This window comes from Monodon monoceros, unplaced genomic scaffold (assembly GCF_005190385.1).
Source record: "Monodon monoceros isolate NGI ecotype Baffin Bay Population unplaced genomic scaffold, NGI_Narwhal_1 Super_Scaffold_1, whole genome shotgun sequence".
Taxonomy (NCBI): domain Eukaryota; kingdom Metazoa; phylum Chordata; class Mammalia; order Artiodactyla; family Monodontidae; genus Monodon; species Monodon monoceros.
The window spans coordinates 50,417,919-50,442,814 of record NW_021703765.1 but is presented as its reverse complement, the minus strand read 5'-3'; the positions used below and the strand labels follow the sequence as shown (position 1 = coordinate 50,442,814).

General features: G+C 37.7%; 1 protein-coding gene across 1 annotated transcript in view; it reads right to left on the bottom strand.

The window, feature by feature from the left end:
* Positions 1-1,800: 1,800 nt before the first annotated feature.
* USP14 (ubiquitin specific peptidase 14) overlaps positions 1,801-24,896 on the bottom strand; it is a 46,206-nt gene continuing 23,110 nt past the window's right edge. Inside the window, exons 6-16 of the mRNA XM_029222001.1 lie at positions 22,311-22,369; positions 19,140-19,270; positions 16,997-17,077; positions 16,543-16,628; positions 15,755-15,869; positions 10,494-10,559; positions 10,257-10,349; positions 8,496-8,624; positions 3,716-3,776; positions 3,242-3,349; positions 1,801-2,578 (exon numbers count right to left, since the gene is read on the bottom strand). Coding sequence (XP_029077834.1) covers positions 2,427-2,578; positions 3,242-3,349; positions 3,716-3,776; positions 8,496-8,624; positions 10,257-10,349; positions 10,494-10,559; positions 15,755-15,869; positions 16,543-16,628; positions 16,997-17,077; positions 19,140-19,270; positions 22,311-22,369 — 1,081 coding nt within the window. The 3' untranslated portion in view covers positions 1,801-2,426. The remainder of the gene's footprint in view (positions 2,579-3,241; positions 3,350-3,715; positions 3,777-8,495; positions 8,625-10,256; positions 10,350-10,493; positions 10,560-15,754; positions 15,870-16,542; positions 16,629-16,996; positions 17,078-19,139; positions 19,271-22,310; positions 22,370-24,896) is intronic.

The following is a 24,896-nucleotide window of genomic DNA, read 5'->3' as shown; positions in this document are numbered from 1 at the left end:
TACAACAGCAAAGTTACATAGTTGCAACGAAGACTTATGGCCTGCAAAGCTTAAAACATATTTTTAAAATACCTGGCCCATGGCAGAAAATATTCTCCAACCCCCAACTTTAAAAGAAATGGGGTGAAGTCTAAAACGTAGTTCATTTAGCCTTAGAGAACTTATTTTAAGCTCTCAAGTCATTAAAATAGGGGTACATACCTCAGGGATTGTTGTGAAGTTCAAATGAGATGTATGTGAAAGCATCCTACAAACAGCAAAGCACTATGTAGTCATCATGGCTGGAGACAGTTTCCATTCCCACGTAAGTTACCCTTTAGGGTGCTACGGTCATTGTTTTGAATCTGGAAGGAGGGCTAAGTGCCTGTCACTAAAAATATTCTTGCTGGGGCTTCACCTCACTCACTAGTCCAATAGTGATCCAGCGCAGCTCTAATATCAAAAGGGCCTCAGTGCGAGGGGCACAGCACATAAGGCACGCTCAGGAATCAATCAAGACATTTTCTTGCTTATTCTCTCTTTTCAAAGATCTTATATGAAAGGCTGAATTCTAAAATAGCCTAAATAGTTTAAAACAATAGTATAAGTCCAATTTCTTATACTTTATAATGCTTTTCTGGATCAAATAAAATGAAGTGTTTTGTAATGACAGTTAAGGAATTATAATTTAAAATGCTAATTCCATACAAGGCTTATATACTTTGTTCTAACCCTACCTGATCTAGTAGCTACAGCATCCTCCAAATCGTAAAATCTGAATTCTAATTCCTAAATTGGTGTCCTCAAAATTGTTCAGAACAAAATTAGTGAATAAAAAAACTTCACAAATTTACAAGCATCACACCAATATATAAAAGAATCATTACAATTCTTATGGTCTCATCCTCCCTATTCTATTCTATACCACCTCCAAGGCAAAAGGAGTACTGATTGCCAATTATTAAAGCTTAGCTGAAGAAGCTATTTACAAATAAATTTTCCTGAAATGCTTATTTTATCCCCTAGTGTTCTTAGATTATATTACATTGTTCAAACTTGAGAGGAAATGGCCATTATTCTCTAAGATTCTAATAGTTATCACTACTATGCTCTGCAGAGCATTAAAACAGCATAAGCAAAGATGAGATTTCACGATAATCCCCAAAACTTTATTATAAATATCTAACTCAAAGGAAATCAGACAAGTCAGCTGATACTCTATCCTTTTGCAACCAAGCAAGGCTCCTAAAACAAAAATGAATTGACTAGAGTATTAAAATGGAAGAAACATACCATATATTGAGATATCTCATACTCTGGTATTTCTACCATCACTTTAAAAATCATTGGTACTAAATTTTGATAGACATTAAGAATTTGGACAAGGGAGTTGTCCAAAGTTGACAAGGGAGTAGAAATAAACACCCAACTGAGCCAAGGAACAGATCTGATAACATGGTTGCATTCAGCATCCAAAGAACTCCATTACTTTTACAACTCTATTCCTTTTTAAACAATATTATGCTAGCAGGCAAAGACTATTTTTAAATGGATGCTTAAGAGCCTAGTTGAACCATCTGCAGAAACTGTAATAGTAGTAAACATATCTGAACTTCAGCCAAGCTCCAACACTCAACAGACAAAAGACTTGAGGTCAAACGCTGTTAGTGACTACTCTTTGTTTTGTTTTTTTTATTAAATATCCTAATTTTCTAAAAATAAGCAACCGGAGCTTGTCAACATTATTTTTAAGGTTGATTACTACAAAACCATTGCAAAGTTAAATGTACAAACCTAGTACATCAGAGACACAGTAATAAATGTATAATCAAATGTACTATTATTGATCACAATTTATTTTAAAGTCATGAAAAGCCAGCAACAGTCAGGCTGGACAAATACTTGATTGTACCCATGTTTCCATGGGATGGGGACAGCAGCACTGAGTTACACAATAAGATCAACACTTAACTTCCTTTCCACCGTCCTGGCAAAATTTTTGTTAGATAATGCAAAGGATGGGCAACTACTGAATCACTGGTGGTTTGAACCATGCAAAAACAACAAATAATAGAGTAATAGGTGTGCAATAAACATCTGATTGCTGAATCTTGGGCTGAAAAAGACAGGAAGAAAAATTATCACAGAAGGTAATGGTTGAAAGGCATTTCAACTCATAATTTTTAAAAATTAATCCAAGAAATAAGCTTTTTAAAAATGTCTTCCTGTCACTTTTATATAGGGCAGCACAGTCCAAAGGCAATTTTCTCTTTTCTGTTATTCTTTAGGTCGATAACACAGAGTGGTCTGCTTCTGCCCTCTTTTGTTCCACATGAGGGGAAACATGTAAAACCACCTAAAAATCTTCCTTTAAAGCTCTGGGTTATAGAAATGATCAACAAACAACAATTTATTTCACACCTAAGCATAAATAGCTAAAATGAAGATTACTGTTCACTTTCCTCTTCCATTATTTCAATTCTGCGAGGCCCATAGAGTAGAACATAAGCTATATGCCAGTCTCCACCACCAGAAAGCCTCAATATATCCTCTGGTGTCACGATGCTGACCTTATCATCATCAAACTTAATCCATTCATCTAAAGTGCAAAAGAGAAGAATGAAATTAATCTCATATATGATTTTTTCAGAGTTCCATTGCAAAAGAGGTACTGAGTAATTTCATGTACAGTAGTATTCCATCTGCCATACCAACAGTTCTCAAAGAGTGGTCCAGGGACTACTCAGGTTCAAGATCCTTTCAGGGGTTCCATGAAGGTTACAACAATTTTTATAACACTCCTAAAGCATTATTTCCCTTTTCCCCCTCATTCTGTGAAGTGTGCTTTGGAGTTCTCCAGAGGTTACACAATGTGTGATAAAGCAGCAGACTGAAGGCAGAAACAGGAGAATCCAGCTGTCTCCTATTAAGCCTAACAAAACAGACTTAGAAAAATGTAAATCAATATCATTTTTTGCCTTTTTTTGTTTTGGAAAAGATTTAATTTTTATTTTGAAAATGTTATTTATGTTAATATGTAATGACTTCATTACTGTCAGTTTTAAAAGAATTAACTTCTCAGTTTTAATTTCTATTATAGTAAATATTAAGAGATAATCATAAACAGAAGCTCTCTCGGATCCTCAATAATTTAAGAATGCAAAAGGAGTTCTGAGATCAAAAAGTTTGAGAACAAATGTGCTAAAAATCTAAACAACTTATCAAAATAGTATGGAACAATTTAAAAAAACAGAATCTTTACCTTGTTTCCTTTTCACCCATGATACATAATGACCTGAAGAGCTAGATCTTCCCTGATGTGTTAGCACTGCTTGTAAGTCATAGTATCCACAATTATTGGAGCCAATGTCTAAAGAAAGATGTAAACCCAATAATATTAGAAATGAACAGATATGTGCTTTCTCAAGCTAAGTAACAAGCAAGAACTCAAGTTTAGCCTAGAGAAGTACTACTTTATTGTTAAAATCCAATAAGATACTACTGTCCAATTAAAGGTTCATGAAAGATGTTCTAAGAAGTATGCTACCATTCATAGAACATATATTCACTAAAAAGTGATTTTTTTACTATGTCATACTACAGTAAATCATAAGAAACAACTTTTTTTTAAAGCACAGTACCTGAAAAAAACAGATATGTGGAAAGAGTAATTTTACCTTAAAAAAAAAAAACACTACACACAGTAAAAGTCAACTGAAATGAAGATTTCACTTACCATCAGCAAAAGAAAAGGGTTCATACTTAACTTCTTTTGGGGGACTACTCTTTTTGTCACTCTGAGGGGAAAAAAATTTTAATTTTAAGTTTTCATGATATTGGAAATAAAATTTATATTCTCAATGAGTATCCATCTCCACAAATATTTACTGTCTATAATGCAAATCACCAAGGCAAGACAAAGAAAAAATATGATCTGCCTTACAAATTGCTCAAATGATACAGCTACAGTTAACATAAAACTGTAAACCCAAAAGTCCTACTCTTTAACAACATACAGTCTCATATGTATAGTAGGAGATCCTGATTACAGAACCAACTTCAAACCACTAAACCTAGAGCACACCAGTGAATACAGAGTACAGATAAACACTGCTCTAGGGTAGAAAAAGAAAACCCAATTCTGCAACTTTTCCAGAATACTATCAAACCATATAGGTGAAGATAAAAGAAAACCTGCCTCAAAAAAACAGAAGTCGAATTACTGCAATTAATATTATATCTACTAAGCCACGGTCACCTGCCACTTCAGCTCAAATGAACTGAAATATTTAATTCAGCAAATATTACCTACATTAAGAGGCATGATTTACAACTTTAGACAAGGGTCTTCAGTGAGAACTCGCTTGCCTCAACCCATTTCAGTGTGTAATATAAAAACTAAGCAGGGGCTTCCCTGGTCATGCAGTGGTTAACAATCTGCCTGCCAATGCAGGGGACACAGGTTCGAGCCCTGGTCCAGGAAGATCCCACATGCCGCGGAGCAACTAAGCCCGTGAGCCACAACTACTGAGCCTGCACTCTAGGGTCTGCGATCCACAACTACCGAAGCCCACGCGCCTAGAGCCCGTGCTCTGCAGCAAGAGAAGCCACCACAATGAGAAGCCCGCGCACCGCAGAGAAGAGTAGCCCCTGCTCGCCACAACTAGAGAAAGCCCGCGTGCAGCAACAAAGACCCAACACAGCCAAAAATAAATTTAAAAAAAAAAAAAACTTACTTAGGCATATGGACACAAAGTTCTTGAAGACTATAATGAAAATGAAGACAATGCAAGCAGTTTAAAAGATAGCTAAAGTGACAAGAAGCCAAAGAATCTTACAACAAAGAAAGGCAATTAGGTCAACCATTCCTTTATATATTTTTAAAACCTAGAGCAACCCAAAAAAGGCTATACAAAGAAACACATTAAAAAACATTACACATGGGTTTCCCTGGTGGTGCAGTGGTTGGGAATCCGCCTGCCAATGCAGGGGACATGGTTTTGAGCCCTGGTCCGCGAGGATCCCACATGATGTGGAGCAACTAAGCCCATGTGCCACAACTACTGAGCCTACGCTCTAGAGCCCGCGAGCCACAACTACTGAAGCACGAAAGCCGTAGAGCCCACGCTCCACGACAAGAGAGGCCACTGCAGTGAGAAGCCCGCGCACCATAGCAAGGAGTGGCCCCTGCCTGCCGCAACTAGGGGGAGCCTGTGTGCAGCAACAAAGACCCAATGCAGCCAAAAATAAAATAAAACAGATAAATTTTTTAAAAATCAAATTCTTCAAAAAAAATTATAAACTAGAATTCTAAAAAATGTTCATGTAACCTACAAGAAGGGAAAACAGAAACAAAAATCAGAACAAACAACAAATATAAAATAGATCCAAACACTAACATACTAAGAATTACATGAAATATAAATGGTCTAAATGTACCAATAAAAAGACAGAGGTTAACAAAGGATTAAAAAACATGACCCAACTATATGCTGTCTATAAGAAACTACCTTCAAATATAGCATGGGCAAATTTAAAGTAAAAGAATGGAAAAAGGTGTATCATGCAAACATTAACAAAAAGAAAGCAGCAGTGGCAATATTAATATCAGATACAGTAGACTACAGAACAAAGAAAATGACCACAAACCGAGATGGACACTGCATAATAATCAAAGAATCACTCCACCAAGAAGACAGAGCAATCCTAAATGTGTATGCACCAAATAACAGTTACAAAACATGAAAAGCAAAAAGCTAACAGAACTGAATGAATGGAGAAACATACAAATCCACAATTTTAGTTGAAGACTTCACTACTCCTCTTTCAACAACTGACAGAAAAACAGCAAGGTTACAGGAAAAAGCAACACCACCATCAACCAACTGGATCTAATCAACATCACGGAATACTCCACTCAACAACAGTAAAATACACATTCTTTTCAAGTGCCCATGGAACATTTACCAAGATAGATCACATCCTGAGCCATAAAGCAAACCTCAACAAATTTAAAGGAATTTAAATCACACGAGGGTGTTTTCTCACCACAATCGACTCAAACTAGAATCAGTAACAAAAAGATAACAGGAAATTTTCCAAACATTTGTAAATTAAACAAGACATTTCTAAATGATCCAAGGTCAAAAAGAAGTCTCAAAATTTTTTAAAAATACAAGAAACATAATGAAAATGGAAATGCAATACAACAATTTGCAGGACACAATCTGAAAGCACTGCTAAGAGGAAATTTAGAACACTAAATGCACACATCAGAAAACAGGAAGTCTGAAATAAAAGATCTAAGTTCCCACACCATAAGGACCTAGAAAAAGAGGAGGAAAATAAACCCAAAGCAAGCAGAAAACAAGAAATAATAAGAGTAAAAATCAATAAAACGAGATGCAGAAAAATAGAGAAAAATCAATGAAACGAAATGCTAGTTCTCTGAAAAGAGCAATAAAATTGACAATCCTCTAGCAAGACTGACAGAAAAAAAAGACACAAATTTACAATATCAGGAATGAAACAGGGGACAGATATCGCTACACACCGTGCAAACATCAGAATCATCATCATCCTAGGAACAACTCTGCACGCATAAAACTGACAAGCTAGATGAAATGGATCAATTCCGCAAAACGACAAACTACCAAAACATACCCAATATGAAATAAATTTGAATAGCCCATAACTATAAAGTTGAATTTTTAATTTAAAAACTCCTGAAAAAGGGCTTCCCTGGTGGCACAGTGGTTGAGAGTCCGCCTGCCGATGCAGGGGACACGGGTGCGTGCCCCAGTCTGGGAAGATCCCACATGCCGCGGAGCAGCTAGGCCCGTGAGCCATGGCCGCTGAGCCTGCGCATCCGGAGCCTGTGCTCTGCAACGGGAGAGGCCACAACAGTGAGAGGCCCACGTACCACAAAAAAAAAAAAAAAAAAAAAACTCCTGAAAAAGAACTCTGCAGGCCAAGACTGTCTGACCAAGACAATTTTACCAAACGTTTAAAAGAGAACTAACACCAATTCTACACAATCTCTTTCAAAAAAAATAAGAGAAAAAAACAGCTAATAAACCAATTCAGGAGAGTAGAGGATGTAAGATCAATATACAAAAATCAACTGCAATGAATGCAAAAATGAAATTTTTAAAAACTATGCCATTTACAAAAACATCAAAAAGAATAAAATAGTTACAAATAAATTTAACCAAAGTACAAGAAGTGGACTTTCCTGGTGGCTCAGTGGTTAACAATCTGCCTGCCAATGCAGGGGACACGGATTCGAGCCCTAGTCTGGGAAGATCTCACATGCCGCGGAGCAACTAGGCCCGTGCGCCACAACTACTGAGCCTGCACTCTGGAGCCCGTGAGCCACAACTACTGAAGCCCACACGCCACAACTACTGAGCCTGTGAGCCACAACTGCTGAAGCCTGCACGCCTAGAGCCCATGCTCCGCAACAAGAAAAGTCACCACAACGAGAAGCCTGCACACCACACAAAGAAGAGCCCCCAGTCACCGCACACGACCAGAGAAAGCCTGCACCAGCAACAAAGACCCAACACAGCCAAAAAGTAATTAATTTATTTTTTTTTAAAAAAGAAGGGGGTAGGGGGAAAGGAGAGTGGATTTGGCTACAAAGGGGCAGCATGAGGGATCGTTGTGGTAGAGGAAATGTACTGCATCTAGACTACATCAAAGTCAGTATCCTGGTTGTGATATTGTATTACAGCTTTGCAAGATGTTACCACTAGGAGAAACTGGGTAAAAGGTACTCAGGAGCTCTATTATTTCCTATAACTTCATGTGATTCTACAATTATCTCAAAATAAAGTTTAATTTTTTTAAAATTGCTTTTAACACACACACACAGTAACCTGCAGAAGAATTTAGTTTTAAAATTTGGTATATAATATCACACTGGAAATATTCCTATTTACCAGGAAATATCTTTTTCCTTTTGAAGAAAACAATCCAACATATAATTCAGCTGTCCCTTCTCTGAATTTAAAATATACAATTTATTAAATATATAAAGTTGCTAAGGTTATAATTTTAACAGTTATAGGTGCTTGTTAAAAGATATGACTTAAGTTGTCACAGTGGGCATAATGAAGCAATATTCGATAACACTAACTCCATTTTAAAAAATGGAGATGCCTCACAAGGAAAATAATAAAATACTCTGAATTTTACAAGGCAAGATTTTACGTGAAGTGCTTTGAGGAAATAAATATTGATATAAAAGGAATATAAGCTGAAGATTTTTATGGGAAAAGAAAATATTAAGTTTATTCTACCACAAAGGACCCATTTAGCATAGCTAGAGTTCTTTTTCTTATGCTAAAACACACCTAAAACTTTAAGGGCTTGCACCACTATCTGCAAGATTTGTATATATGCTAAACACAGGTTCATCCATTTTTACTAATAGGTTAACAATATAAAATGAATACTGGACACAGATTAAAGGTAAACATATTAAGATTAGAAAATGACCAATAAGAACCTACTGTCTTTGGCTGATGATTTACTTTTTTATCTTCCAGATCCTTGAATTTTGATCGAAAAGAAATCATTTTCTCTTGAAGTTCTGGTGTACACAGTTCGTACACATCCAACATAAGAGGAAATTTAACATCCTATATACAAACCAAAAGGAAAAGGGTAAACAGACTTATAAAGGTAGTTATTTAAAATATTTATCACACTTTTTAAAGTACTGCTTTCATATTCAAATAAAGTTGAAAATAAGAACTGTAAAAATCACGTGGAAATCTATGCATTTGAAAATATGTTTATTTTCAATCTGGTCCTAACTTTTTTTTTTTTTTTTTTTTGCGGTACGCAGGCCTCTCACTGTTGTGGCCTCTCCCATTGCGGAGCACAGGCTCCGGACGCGCAGGCTCAGCGGCCATGGCTCACGGGCCTAGCCGCTCTGCGGCATGCGGGATCCTCCCGGACCAGGGCACGAACCCGTGTCCCCTGCACCGGCAGGTGGACTCTCAACCAGTGTGCCACCAGGGAAGCCCGTAGTCCTAACTTTAAGATAAAAAATTTTTAACTTTTCCATTAAACATTTTAACCCATGAAACTGATCGCAGAGGAGTTACCAAAAACTTAAACAACAGGGACTTCCCTGGTGGCCCAGTGGTTAAGAATCCACCTCCCAATACAGGGGACACGGGTTCAATCCCTGGTAAGGGAACTAAGATCCCATATGCCACGGAGCAACTAAGCCTGCGTGCTCTAGAGCCCACGCACAACTAGATAGCCCATGTGCCACAACTACTGAGCCCATGTGCTCTGGAGCCCCACACACCACAACTAGAGAGCCCACATGCTGCAATTACTGAGGCTGTGCGCTCTGCAGCCCGTGCGCCACAACTAGAGAGCCCGAGTGCTGCAACTACTGAGCCCACATGCTCTAGGGCCCACGTGCCACTAGAGAGAAGCCCGCATGCTGCAAAGAGCCCATGCGCCACAACGAAAGATCCCGCATGCCGCAATGAAGATCCCGTGTGCTGCAACTAAGACCCAACGCAGCCAAATAAGTTTTTTTTTTAATTTAAACAATAAAAGAAGCATTTCAGAAATACTAGACTAGCAGATACTTCAACTACATTTAACCTGTTCATATGACCCTAAGTATATCTGAAAATGTATTATAAATTTCAGCTCAAGAGGCTAAAATTATATATACCTCTCCCAAGGATCAGACTCTATGGATGCACAGCAGAGCTACAGTTCAACAAAACAGATAAATCATAAGGTTAGCTCTGACATCAAACAATTACAATTTAAGTATTCCTTGGGCACCAGTAATTTAACACTCTCCTTTCACCTGGAAGAAAGAAACCGCCTAGAATAGAGTGTGCTATATTGCCCCTTACCCCACTCCCATCCCCAAACCTACTGGACTAGTATCTCTGGAATTGAGGATCTGGTCTAGGGCAATATTTCTGGGGAATGGAGGGCATCCATCAGAATTACCTGGGAATCTTTTGAAAAATGTAAGACCTACTAAGGCCCCACTTAATCAGATGCTTGGTGGCAGTTGAGGGGCAGGCGTGTGTATGATTTAAAATAAAAAGGACAATAGATAATTCCAATATATATTCTTGATTAAGAACCACTTGTCTAATGTTACTAACTTCCCTATTTATAGTATTTTAAAGTGAGTTTATCCCTAAAAGAATAAAGAAACCTATTGTAAGTTATGAATTACCTTCAAAGAATTACAATAATTCATTATAGTAAAGTTCGTTACTAACCTTAAGAACTTTGGCATTCACAGATTCCTTCTCTTTATAAAAAAATCGAACCATCTGAATAGTCAAGTAAGCAGGCAACCGGCTGATCTTGGACTGAGGAGACAAAGTGGAAAGAAATTCTGTAACATACAAATACCACACAAATTTTTAATTCCTCAGTTTGGTAAAAACAAAGACTGGGTAACATTAATTAGCTGGAAACCTTTCTAGTAAATGGAACTGGATTCCAAAACTTACAGATTTGATGTACAAAGCATTTCTTTGCAATGTTGGAGACTGTTTGGTGATTTCTTCCTGAAGTCGCTAAAAAAGAACATAACAGAAGTCCAAACATTAAAGAATTTTCTTCTGCAATACAGTTATTTAATTCTTTTAAAAATTATCAGCACTACTAATTAATAGACAACACACAGGACGTCAACGGATTTATACCCCTGAGAAATAGTTTGAATGAAGACAATGTGGGAAGGCTTTTAGATATGGTTCAGTTCTTAAAAGGCATCAATTTTTACTGGCATGAACTCCTCAGAATGTAAATAATATTTGAAGTCTTTTAATTATGACCCAAATGCTCAGATTCTGAGAGTTTATACTGTATTTTATACAACCTAAGGAAGCCTTTCATGGTATTCCTCTACTTATGGATCAACAGAATATTCATATTAGAAGAAAATTAAGAGAATGCAGATAATCCTTGTTCTTTACGATTTAGCAAAGCCTTCCAGAACAATCAGTTATTGTTAAATCTGAGCAAAGTCGTAACACAGAAAACCTCTGTTAATCTAATAAATGTGGGAAAGCCTTTAGCCATTATATCTTATAACCATCATGTCTGCCATTCCACTCCTTACAGCCTGTGTGACACTGAGCAAGACAGTTATCCCTCTGGGCATCATCTGTAAATGGTGCATGATCTGTAAATGGTGCTAACAGCATTTAACGTGACAGTGCTGTTGTTAGAATTACATGAGTTTGTACATGGAGAAAACTTGGAGAACTATTTGGTATATATTCTATGTTCAACAAGCATGTTATACTTGTATAAAAATTGTTTCAGGTTTGATTTTTTTAAATTACTAATTACAAAAGAAAGCACCATGGAGTAGCTTTTTAACATTTAACCAAGTTTATCTGGCAACAAAGAGGTAAAGAAATGTGGAGCAAAATTACTCAAAAATAAAACGAATGATGATAAGAAATCTAAAAAATTACCAAGACAACAAATACAACATCTCATTAATACATGTTATTAAAGAAAGGATATATGGTACAATGTTACTCATCAGGTAAGCTACATATCATTATCATCAATTCATGATCATCTAGAAGTTCCAGGTATACTTAGTTTTCCCGGAATTTTATAAAATTACGAAGAATACACCCTGGAGAGTCCCTGCCGAAACATTCTATACCACACTCTCCAATTAACATTTACATCATATTTTGATGCCCCAAAACTTGCATAATAATTTTTTATAGGACTTGGGGTGGTAAGCTAGTATCTGTATGCTTTTATTTTTATTTTTACTTTTTTTTTAACATCTTTATTTGAGTATACAATGGTGTGTTAGTTTCTGCTTATAATAAAGTGAATCAGCTATACATATACATATATCCCCATATCTCCTCCCTCTTGCTTCTCCCTCCCATCCTCCCTATGCCACCCCTCTAGGTGGTGACAAAGCACCGAGCTGATCTCCCTGTGCCGTGTGGCTGCTTCCCACTAGCTATCTATTTTACATTTGGTACTGTATATGTCCATGCCACTCTCTCACTTCTTCCCAGCTTACCCTTCCCCCTCACCTTGTCCTCAAGTCCATTCTCTACGTCTGCATCTTCATTCCTGTCCTGCCCCTAGGTTCTTCAGAACCATTTCTTTCCCTTAGATTCCATATATATGTGTTAGCATATGGTATTTGTTTTTCTCTTTCTGACTCACTTCACTCTGTATGACAGATTCTAGGTCCATCCACCTCACTACAAATAACTCAATTTCGTTTCTTTTTATGGCTGAGTAATATTCCATTGTATGTATGTGCCACATCTTCTTTATCCAGTCATCTGTCGATGGACACTTAGGTTGCTTCCATGTCCTGGCTATTGTAAATAGAGCTGCAATGAACATTGTGGTACATGACCCTTTTTGAATTATGGTTTTCTCAGGGTATATGCCCAGTAGTGAGACTGCTGGGTGGTATGGTAACTCCGTTTTTAGTTTTTTAAGGAACCTCCATATGGTTCTCCATAGTGGCTGTATCAATTTACATTCCCACCAACAGTGCAAGAGGGCTCCCTTTTCTCCACGCCCTCTCCAGCATTGTTTGTAGATTTTTTGATGATGGGCATTCTGACTTATAATGAGGTGATACCTCATTGTAGTTGTGATTTGCATTTCTCTAATGATTAGTGATGTTGAGCATCCTTTCATGTGTTTGTTGGCAGTCTGTATATCTTCTTTGGAGAAATGTTTATTTAGGTCTTCTGCCCATTTTTGGATTGGGTTGTTTGTTTTTTTGTTATTGAGCTGCATGAGCTGCTTGTAAATTTTGCAGATTACTCCTTTGTCAGTTGCTTCATTTGCACATATTTTCTCCCATTCTGAGGGTTGTCTTTTCACCTTGTTTATGTTTCCTTTTGCTGTGCAAAAGCTTTTAAGTTTCATTAGTTCCCATTTGTTTTTGTTTTTATTCCCATTTCTCTAGGAGGTGGGTCAAAAAGGATCTTGCTGTGATTTATGTCAAAGAGTGTTCTGCCTATATTTTCCTCTAAGAGTTTTATAGTGTCTAGCCTTACATTTAGGTTTTTAATCCATTTTGAGTTTATTGTTGTGTATGGTGTTAGGGAGTGTTCTAATTTCATTCTTTTACATGTAGCTGTCCACTTTTCCCAGCACCACTTACTGAAGAGGCTGTCTTTTCTCCATTGTATATTCTTGTCTCTTTTATCAAAGATAAGGTGACCATATGTGCGTGGGTTTATCTCTGGGCTTTCTATCCTGTTCCATTGATCTATATTTCTGTTTTTGTGCCAGTACCATACTGTCTTGATTACTGTAGCTTTGTAGTATAGTCTGAAGTTCGGGAACCTGATTCCTCCAGCTCCGTTTTTCTTTCTCAAGATTGCTTTGGGGCTTCCCTGGTGGTGCAGTGGTTGAGAGTCTGCCTGCCGAAGCAGGGGATACAGGCTCGTGCCCCGGTCCGGGAGGACCCCACATTCCGTGGAGCGGCTGGGCCCGTGAGCCATGGCCGCTGAGCCTGAGCGTCCAGAGCCTCTGCTCCGCAACGGGAGAGGCCACAACAGTGAGAGGCCCGCATACCACCAAAAAAAAAAAAAAAAAAAAAAATCGCTTCGGCTATTCAGGGTCTTTTGTGTTTCCATACAAATTGTGAAATTTTTTGTTCTAGTTCTGTGAAAAATGCCATTGGTAGTTTGATATGGATTACACTGAATCTGTAGATTGCTTTGGGTAGTACAGACATTTTCACAATGTTGATTCTTCCAATCCAAGAACATGGTATATCTCTCCATCTGTTAGTATCATCTTTAATTTCTTTCATCAGTGTCTTATACTTTTCTGTGTACAGGTCTTTTGTCTCCTTAGGTAGGTTTATTCCTAGGTATTTTATTCTTTTTGTTGCAATGGTAAATGGGAGTGTTCCCTTAATTTCTCTTTCAGATTTTTCATCATGTGTATAGGAATGCAAGAGATTTCTGTGCATTAATCTTGTATCCTACTACTTTACCAAATTCATTGATTAGTTCTAGTAGTTTTCTGGTAGCATCTTTAGGATTATCTATGTACAGTATCATGTCTTCTGCAAATAGTGGCAGCTTTACTTCTTCTTTTCCGATTTGGATTCCTCTTATTTCTTTTTCTTCTCTGATTGCTGTGGCTAAAACTCCCAAAACTATGTTGAATAACAGTGGTGAGAGTGGACAACCTTGTCTTGTTCCTGATCTTAGAGGAAATTGTTTCAGTTTTTCACCATTGAGAACGATGTTGGCTGTGGGTTTGTCATATATGATCTTTATTATGTTGAGCTAAGTTCCCTCTATGCCTACTTTCTGAAGGGTTTATATCATAAATGGGTACTGAATTCTGGGGAAAGCTTTTACTGCATCTAGAGAGATGATCATATATGGTTTTTCTCCTTCAATTTGTTAATATGGTTTATCACATTGATTGATTTGCATATATTTACGTATGCTTTTCAAGTGAACTTCTCTTAAAAGCCATTATGCCTCACCACACCTCTCCCCTCAGTATCACAGGGCAAAGAATAGCACTATTTATCTATCTGTTTCTTATAGAAACATTTACCAATACTTCCCCCAACCAATCTTACCCCAAACTGTAAATGGGAGCTCCCTGACAACAAATAATCTTGTTTTCAATGTAATCCCTGCCCCAATTCACTGCCCATCATTCAAGAGATGTACATATTCCCCCAAACCATATCAAATAAATGTTAGGCAAGCAAAATTGTTCTATTTTATCCATCTGCTCATTAGGGTGGATTCTTTAGTATGGCACTAGGAATACAGTACTAACTGAATAATAAGACAAGCAAGTTTTATTTCTGGCTCTGCCACAAACTAATTAAGTCACTTAAATTCTAGGGCCTCAACTTTAATACTATTGCAATGGCAGAATGACTACATGCCCGTATTTGCACAGTACAACCCCAGTTTTTACCTCACAATTATTAATATATCCTTATTATAATACCCTCAGAGGCCTCCTTCGAGCCTCTGGCCACAACATTTTTGTCAACCAATCAATACACAACCTTGTTTTATGTGTGTTTCTGCTATTTAATGACACCTTAACATACACTGAACTCACAGCCAAGTAAACTATAACTCATCCCTGAATGAAGCTTATCTAACAAAGGTTATTTTCTCCTTAAGGCACATCACAGCCTTCTTGCACTTAGAACACCAGACAGCACTTCAGCATTATGTCTGAAGGCCATTATAAACAGCAAGATCACCAACAAAAAGCACAAAAATGCAAGAAATGTGGCATTAAAATTACCGCAAAAAGGGTACTTGTTTATAGTATGAGCACTGAAACAAGAAGGCAGAGCGGGATTCCCTGGTGGCGCAGTGGTTGAGAGTCCGCCTGCCGATGCAGGGGACACAGGTTCGTGTCCCGGTCCGGGAAGATCTCACATGCCACGGAGTGGCTGGGCCCGTGAGCCATGGCCGCTGAGCCTGCGCGTCCGGAGCCTGTGCTCCGCAATGGGAGACGCCACAACAGTGAGAGGCCCGCATGGCGCAAAAAAAAAAAAAAGGCAGAGCATCACCTTTGGGGACCTCAGGTGAAACAGTGTGAGTCAGGCAACTCAAAATTTTTGTCACCCTGTGCATATCTACAAATGACCATGAAAGCACCATGAGTACTGATGTTGGGGTTACAAATACATTTTAGCAAGTAGGTGTATTTGCAAATACAGAATCTATGAACAATGGGGAGGAACTGCAATTATCCTTACCAGCTTAAGTCCTGTAAAAAGATACTTGACTTCTTGATTGATAAAACAGCTAAGCTGAAGCTGACTTTCCTTTCCTTTACTGACTTCTTCTTCTTCAGATTCTGTACATTTCATGCTTTGAAAAATAAGATAAGGAATTTGCCAATAGGCATTCAATTTGTTATATAATCTTGAATAAGTTATCCTAATGCTATTAAAATTAATAGCATCATTCACTGGTATTTAAAACATTTCAGTCTTCCAATAGAGATTCATTCTAATATACTTAAAAATGCTCATTCACTTACCAACAATACGGATTAATGAATGTGTGTAAAAGGATAAACTCTCAACAAATATAAGTTGGTATTTATAGTCTTAAAATGGTCTTAATAACCCAACAATAGATAAACAAATCTTTTTCTAAGTTTCCACCCATGATGTAGAAAATAGTATTCTCCTAAATTCATGTTTTATTAATTATATCAATCTCATGTATATAATTTAGCTGATTTATCCCATTTCATAATTAAAAATTAATTCTCTATGAGGTGAATTAATGAGGTATTCTGCTAAAGGTGTTCTTAGGAAAAAATATGAATGTCCTTAAAGAGTACATTTATCTAAACTTCAAAAGCACTCCAAAGGGTGTATTTTTCCAAATTCCTAATTTCCATATTTTTTAAGCATAAAAACCTCTGAAGAATTTTCCTTCATATCCCACCCACCACTCCAGGCAACAACGCTATTTATACAATTCACTTCTAAGTTACGATTACAGTCATACTAATCTTGGCTCATAAGGATACGTAGTTTCAAATTCAACTCCGAAGAACTGATCAATTAAACTTTTCTTTTTAGAAGGTGTCACTGCTGGTGCAGATGAAGAATCTGTCTGCAAAAGTTAAGATGAAATAAAAATTCCAACTTTACTTCATATGGATATTAATGTACATTGGCTCCCACACAATCCAGTTTAGTAACACACATTTAGACTTTTTAAAATGTAATCCCTTTCTGTAAAATTCTTCTACTGATCAAAAAATATTACCAAAAAATTACAGATGCTTAATAATCTCAATTGATTAAATTTAGCAAATAATGCATTGAATTCAAGCATCAAATGCAAGCTGTCAAGTTCCAACTACAGATTCAGCATCTAAAGTATTCAAGTACATGTCTACCTATTAAGATGAACTAAGACTTTAGGGTGGGGGTGGGATAGAGAATCAAAGTCTATATTCACAAATATATTTCAATTACCTCTTTAACAGTATCATCCTCTATAGCTTCCAATTTCTGTTGCAATACTCGCATCATTTGTATCCAACATTCATTAGCATCCTGTAATTTTAAAAGTGACACAGTAAGTAATCCTGGCTATTACAGTGTTTGATCTATAAAATCCTTCCAAAGTAATTACTGTTTCCTTAGAGAAGGGGAAGGAAGTTTTTTTCTTAAAAAATATTAAGCCAAATTAAATATTATATGATCTTCAAAACAATGAAGAATTCCAGAATAGTTTATTCATTCATTCAAGAGATGTTTCGTGAATTCATCATTATGCTAAACACTATTCTAGACACTAGGAATACATAACAGTCAACAAAATAGAAAAAGTTCTAATGGGGAACATAAACAAAATATAACAAATTCAAGTAAAGAGAGGGTTATGAAGGGAAAAAAAGCAATATGGGAGCAGAAAGTGATTAGGGGATTGCCAACAAACACATGAAGGATACTCAACATCACTAATCATTAGAGAAATGAAAATCAAAACTACAATGAGGGGCTTCCATGGTGGTGCAGTGGTTGAGAGTCCGCATGCCGATGCAGGGGACACAGGTTCGTGCCCCGGTCCGGGAAGATCCCACGTGCCGCAGAGCGGCTGGGCCCGTGAGCCATGGTCGCTGAGTCTGCACGTCTGGAGCATGTGCTCCATAACGGGAGAGGCCACAACAGTGAGAGGCCCGCGTACCGCAAAAAAAAAAAAAAACTACAACGAGGTACCACCTCACACTGGTCAGAATGGCCATCATCGAAAAATCTACAAACAATAAATGCTGGAGAGGGTGTGGAGAAAAGGGAAACCTCTTGCACTGTTGGTGGGAATGTAAATTGATACAGCCACTATAGAGAACAATATGGAGGTTCCTTTAAAAACTACAAATAGAACTACCATATGACCCAGCAATCTCACTACTGGGCATATACCCTGAGAAAACCATAATTCAAAAAGAGACATGTACCACAATGTTCATTGCAGTTCTATTTACAATAGCCAGGACATGGAAGCAACCTAAGTGTCCATCAACAGATGAATGGATAAAGAAGATGTGGCACATATATACAATGGAATATTACTCAGCCATAAAAGAAACAAAATTGAGTTATTTGTAGTGAGGTGGATGGACCTAGAGTCTGTCATACACAGTGAAGTAAGTCAGAAAGAGAAAAATACCGTATGCTAACACATATACATGGAATCTTGAAAAAAAAAAACGGTTCTGAAGAACCTAGGGGCAGGACATGAATAAAGACGTAGAGAATGGACTTGAGGACACGGGGAGGGGGAAGGATAAGCTGGGACGAAGTGAGAGAGTGGCATGGACATATATACACTACCAAATGTAAAACAGATAGCTAGTGGGAAGCAGCTGCATAGCACACGGAGATGAGCTAGGTGCTCTGTGACCACCTAGAGGGGTGGGATAGGGAGGATGGGAGGGAGATGCAAGAGGGAGGAGATATGGGGATATATGTATATGTATAGCTGATTCACGCTGTTATAAAGCAGAAACTAACACACCATTGTAAAGCAATTATACTCCAATAAAGATGTTAAAAAAAAAAAAGGAAGTGATTAGGGGAAGGGAAGTGTGCTATTTCAATAGGACTGTCAAGGAAAGCCTCTCTGATGCCTTGACATTTGAGCCATGATACCTGAACGAGGTGAGGAAGCAAGCCATGCACCTGGGAGCCAAAGGAACAAGAGGAAAGGCCCTACAGAAAGAGGATACTTGGGGGGTTTTTAAAAAATAGCAAGGAAGTCAGTGTATCTGGAGAGAATTGAGCAAGGGGAAGAGTGGCACATGATAAGCTCAGAGAGGTAGCCAAGAGCTAGACTGTTTAGGACTGAGACAGAAAGTCACTAGGAGGTACTGAACAAGGAAACCAACATAATCTTATTTACATTTTTAAAAGGATTCTGGGGCTGTATAGAGAAACACCACAAAAGGCAGAAGATGATCAGTTAACAGACTACTGCACCTCTCCAGGCAAGAGATAATGGTGGTGTGAACTACAGAGGACTGATTATTTGTATTTCCAAATATACTCCAGTAAGTGTAGGACGCCTAAATTTTACATTTACAAAATAAAAACCACAGAACCTTGCCCTGATTACCTGTTGAAGATATTGTCCTTGTTCGCCCTTCTCTGCAAACTGTGGAAAAGCCATGTGCAAAAACTGCAGTAGAATAATAGGTGGAATACTAGAAGAAGTTTTATCCATGGAATCAAACAAATCTCTAAGGGCTTAAAAACAAAGCAAATACTTCCTTAGTAAAATAGTGACATATTTAATACATGCTACTGTAAATTAAGTCTCAATTAATACCAAGAAATGCCTATTATTTTTAAGTATACCTATTCCTTTTTCAATTGTTGGATCCCTAATAGGAAAATAATGTTTTTAAATCTTAACTCACCAGAAGACTTTATAATGCAATCACTAGCTATAAACAATGTCTGTCTCTCCTTGACAGCCTTTTTGTCTTCCCTAATAAAGCAAGGTATATTCACTTTAATACAGACAACACATAACTTCTGTCTAGGAATCACAGAGGCATGATGTTACAGTTCCGCCATTATCAGGACGTCAGGTAACCACTCCCAGCCCTCCTCCCTTTAAGCCCATACTTGGTTCCCGTGTACTGAACTCCTGAGTATTGAAATCTGGAGTATGTTTAAATGAAGTATGTTATCCTCTCTCACCATGACCATAAATCCCATGATGGTCATAAACTCAACCCTGCTCTTGAGTTCAGAATACTTTTTCTCTGTTGACTCCCTAGCTATCACACCTTGCCCTTACTTCATGTATAGCAAAACTCTAATCTAGCTTATCCTGCATTGTTTTGTTAACTAAAATGTGAAATGTTATCATTAGTATACAGACTATTTAGCATAGCAAATACTAAAATACAACATCTCAGCACAAAGTAAGTACTCAATGAAATGTTCCTGAATAAAACTACTAAACACAATGTTTAAAAAATATTTTAGGAGGTAGAGCTGAAATTATGCATCCCTACTAAGCTAATAATTTTTAAAATAAAAAAGCCTAAATTGTAATAACACTTTAAAGGATACACTTCTCCAAAAAAAAAAAAACAAGAAAAAAACACAGATGATTTAATTTAATATATACCATGAACAGAGCATCTCAAATATTTCATTAGTTTCAAAGAAAAAGGTCAAAAGACACACTATACATTAAGAGACTAATGAGACATAACAACATAACTAAGTGCAATGTGTGATCCTAGATTGGCTCCTGAAGCAAAAAAGGAAAACAACTTTATAATGGGCAATACAGGGTTAATTGGCAAAATTTAATCAAGTCAGTATTATAAGTTAACATCAGTGTTAAACTCCCAGACTTTGAAAAATAACCATCTTGTGGTTATGAATGTCCTTATTCTCAGGAAATACATACTGAGGTATTCAGGAACAAAAAACAGGATGTCTGCAACTTATTCTCAAATGGTTCAGAAAAAAAGAACATGCATTACACAGAATGATGAACCAGATGTGACAAAAAGTTAGTAACTGGTGAATTCTTGCAACTTTTCTGTGAATTTAAATTTATTTCAAAATAAAAAACTTAAAAAATCAAGAAGCAAAAAGTAAAGAACGGTATTTTTCATCCCATAAATACTGCAAGCCTCCTATAAGACTCTGGAGAAGCTGTTGAAATTCTGAGCAACTCTTAGATACGTAAGTTACAAGATGAACTAGATATGTGATCACATTTTCCCAGTAAAAACTTCATTTCAGGGGGCTTCCCTGGTGGCACAGAGGTTGAGAATCTGCCTGCTAATGCAGGGGACATGGGTTCGAGCCCTGGTCTGGGAGGATCCCACATGCCGCGGGGCAACTAGGTCGGTGAGCCACAACTACTGAGCCTGCGTGTCTGGAGCCTGTGCTCCGCAACAAGAGAGGCTGCGATAGTGAGAGGCCCGCGCACCGCGATGAAGAGTGGCCCCCACTTGCCACAACTACAGAAAGCCCTCGCACAGAAACGAAGACCCAACACAGCAAAATAAAATAAATAAATAAATAAACTCCTACCCCCAACATCTTCAAAAAAGAAAACAAAACATTTCAACAAATGAACCTACTTTCAGGGAAAAAGGTTAGAGGAAAATCTCACTAATTCCAAATGATGCAAAGAAACCTACTGTTTATAGTATTACAAATTAATGATTGACCACAATGAGATACCATTTCACACCCCTAGAATGGTGATAATCAAAGATATTCAATACCTAGTGTCAGTGAGGATACAAAGAAATCAGAATCCTCATACATGCTGGGAGGAATATAAGATGATGCAGCTGCTCTGGAAAACAGTCTGGCAGTTCCTCACATAGTTACCATGTGACCCAACAATTCCTCTCCTAGACATATACCCAAGAGAAATGAAAACATATGTCCACACAGACCTGTACACAAATGTTTAGCAATATTTATATTGGTCAAAAAGTGGAAACTACCCAAATGTCTTATCAATGATGAAAGGATAAATGAAATGTGATATATCCAATACAATGGAATCTTACTCAGCAATAAAAAGGAATGAAGTACTGATACATGTTTACGATGTGGCTGAACCTCAAAAACATTCTAAGTGAAAGAAGCCATCAAAACAGACCATATATTGTACAATTCCATTTATATCAACATTCTAGAATCGGCAAATCCGCAGACTGACAGTAGATTACTGGTTGCACAGGGCTGGTAGTAGTGACAGGAAACAGGGTGACTGCTGTTACAGGATTTATTTTCTAGTGATGAAAATATTCTAAATTTGATTGTGGTGATGACTGCATAACTCTATGAGTAAACTAGAAAACAGTGAATTGTATAATTTAAATGGGTGAATAGTACAGTATGTGAATTATCTCTCAATAAAGCTGTTACAGGGCTTCCCTGGTGGCACAGTGGTTGGAGTCCGCCTGCCGATGCAGGGGACACGGGTTCATGCCCCAGTCTGGGAAGATCCCACATGCCGTGGAGGGGCTGGGCCCGTGAGCCATGGCCGCTGAGCCTGCGCGTCCGGAACCTGTGCTCTGCAGCGGGAGAGGCCACAACAGTGAGAGGCCCTCGTACCACAAAAAAAAAAAAAAGTCCCAAGTTGTTTAATGTAAGTGTAAGTACTCTAATTTTAATGAGGTGATGTTTTAAAAATACATTTTGAAAACAGAAAGATACTAAAAAAACTGTCAGTGAAAAATGACGTTTATTGAATACCATACTCCCTCTTGAAAAGTAGTATATTTAAGATACTGACCTGCAGTAATATACTGTGCTGAAGCCATTTCCCCTGAAGCTCTCAAGGCACCTGCATACCTAGGAACATTAAGACAGAATTAAATATTCACTTTATTCTGAAACTCAAATGGGAAGAAATTAGTTCAAAGGACTTATTATGAAACCCTCAACTACAAGTTTCTCTGAGTTGTTCCCACCATTTTTTCTTCTTCTCTTCTGGTCTTGTTCCTTTAAGAATTACATGGGCAAAAAAGGACTGCTAAGAAAAAACAGAAATTAGATGAATGAAGCCTACTTTAAATTCTTTCCTCTTGTCTAACTCATCTATAACATTTTCTAAAAATTGTGTAAACAAAAAAGTACGTATAGCTGACTCACTCTGTTATACAGGAGAAACACAACATTATAAAGCAATTATACTCCACTAAAGATGTTAAAAATAATTAAAAAGCACATATTTAATATCCATTATTACAAAGAAAATAAAATATAATTTCAGAAATGAAGAAAAAATCATTAGATCAAAAACATTAGACCAGGGCTTCCCTGGTGGTGCAGTGGTTGAGAGTCTGCCTGCCAATGCAGGGGACACGGGTTCGTGCCCCGGTCCAGAAAGATCCCACATGCCGCGGAGCGGCTGGGCCCGTGAGCCACAGCCACTGAGCCTGCGCATCCGGAGCCTGTGCTCCGCAACGGGACAGGCCACAACAGTGAGAGGCCCGTGTACCGCAAAAACAAACAAACAAACAAACAAAAAAAAAAAAATTAAATCAAAATGAATAAATCTACATTCAGCACTAACTTCCTACACAACACTAAGTAAGTCACTTAAATTTCAAGTCAGTTTTCTCACCTATAAAATGAAGGGTTCCTATTAAATGATTTCTAAATTCACTTTTATGATTCTCAGTTAATTTACAGCAGTAAAAAGGACTGGCCACCCTAAAGGAAATACCCAAACCACTGTAGTTACTTATACAATGTTTTACGACAAAGGATCAAAAATTATCATTCAGGTATTAAACACCAGGCAATGGGAGAGATCCCACAAAACTAATATAACATCAGTGGTTACTTGGGGGAGATGGGCAGTTGACTGGGAAAAGGTACAATAAAACTTCCTGGGATGATGAAAATGTTCTATAAATCTGATTGTAAAATGAGTTACAGAGAATTTGCATTTGTCAAAACTGATCACCCTGAACACATAAGATGCATACATTTCACTAGATGTAAATTATATTCCAATTTTTTAAAAAAAGGGGACTTTCCTGGTGGCGCAGTGGTTAAGCATCTGCCTGCCAATTCAGGGGACATGGTTCGATCCCTGGTCCAGGAAGATCCCACATGCTGCAGAGCAACTAAGCCCATGTGCCACAACTACTGAGCCTGTGCGCTGCAACTACTGAGCCTGTGCTCTGCAACAAAACAAGCCACTGCAATAAGAAGCCCACGCACTGCAATGAAGAGTAGCCCCCGCTCACCGCTAGAGAAAGCCTGCGCAGCAACGAAGACCCAATGCAGTCAAGAAAAAAAAAAAACTCTGTGCTTATGTAAGTGAATGAAAGAGGTCACAGAAAATATTATGTTAAATTATACTCAATGGAATAATTTTCTTTCTTTTTTTCAATTGTTTAGATCTTTTGGAAACTCTTGCAACTAAAAAATTCTTAATTTTTCAATATACAATAATGCATATTGTCTAAATTATATATGTTCATTTAAAAAATAAAAATCATATGGGCTTCTCTGGTGGCGCAGTGGTTGAGAGTCCGCCTGCCGATGCAGGGGACACGGGTTCGTGCCCCGGTCCGTGAAGATCCCACATGCCACGGAGCGGCTGGGCCCGTGAGCCATGGCCACTGAGCCTGCGCGTCCGGAGCCTGTGCCCCACAACGGGAGAGGCCACAACAGTGAGAGGCCCGTGTACCGCCAAAAAAAAAAAAAAAAAAAAAAAAAAAAAGGAATCATAGTAGTTTCCCTGTCAGACAGTTTAGCAACTTTTTAAAGGGCACTTCTGAAGTTAAAACGAAGTACTCATAAAGTAGATGCATCCCATAACATCACTGAAGTATGTAATTACATAACTGCCGCTGTTATGAATTTACATCTAGTTACAGGGTAACATGAGTACGTAACTATTTCTACGTTTATGACAAAAGCTGCATTAATGAATTATCAATCTTTTTTTAATTATCTGAGAACAGAAAAATCATAGCTAATTTAATACCATCCCCCTAAAACTCTCAATATTATACCAAGAAAACTTATAAGTCCTAATTAAGATAAAACCATCCAATAAGCCAAACATTCATAATGAACTTTACAAAGAAAAAACTGCTAGAGAAGAAGAGGAATTGACAGGAGTACTAAGAGTTTTAACAGATAAAAATACTGAGAGGTTTTTCAGACAAAAGAACCAATAGAGTACCTTTCATAATCTTTGCAAATAAATAAAAATTAAATAATGATATAGAAAATCTGAATGTAATTAATAAACTTAGGGCTTCCCTGGTGGCGCAGTGGTTGAGAGTCCGCCTGCCGATGCAGGGGACACAGGTTCATGCCCCGGTCCGGGAAGATCCCACATGCCGCGGAGCGGCTG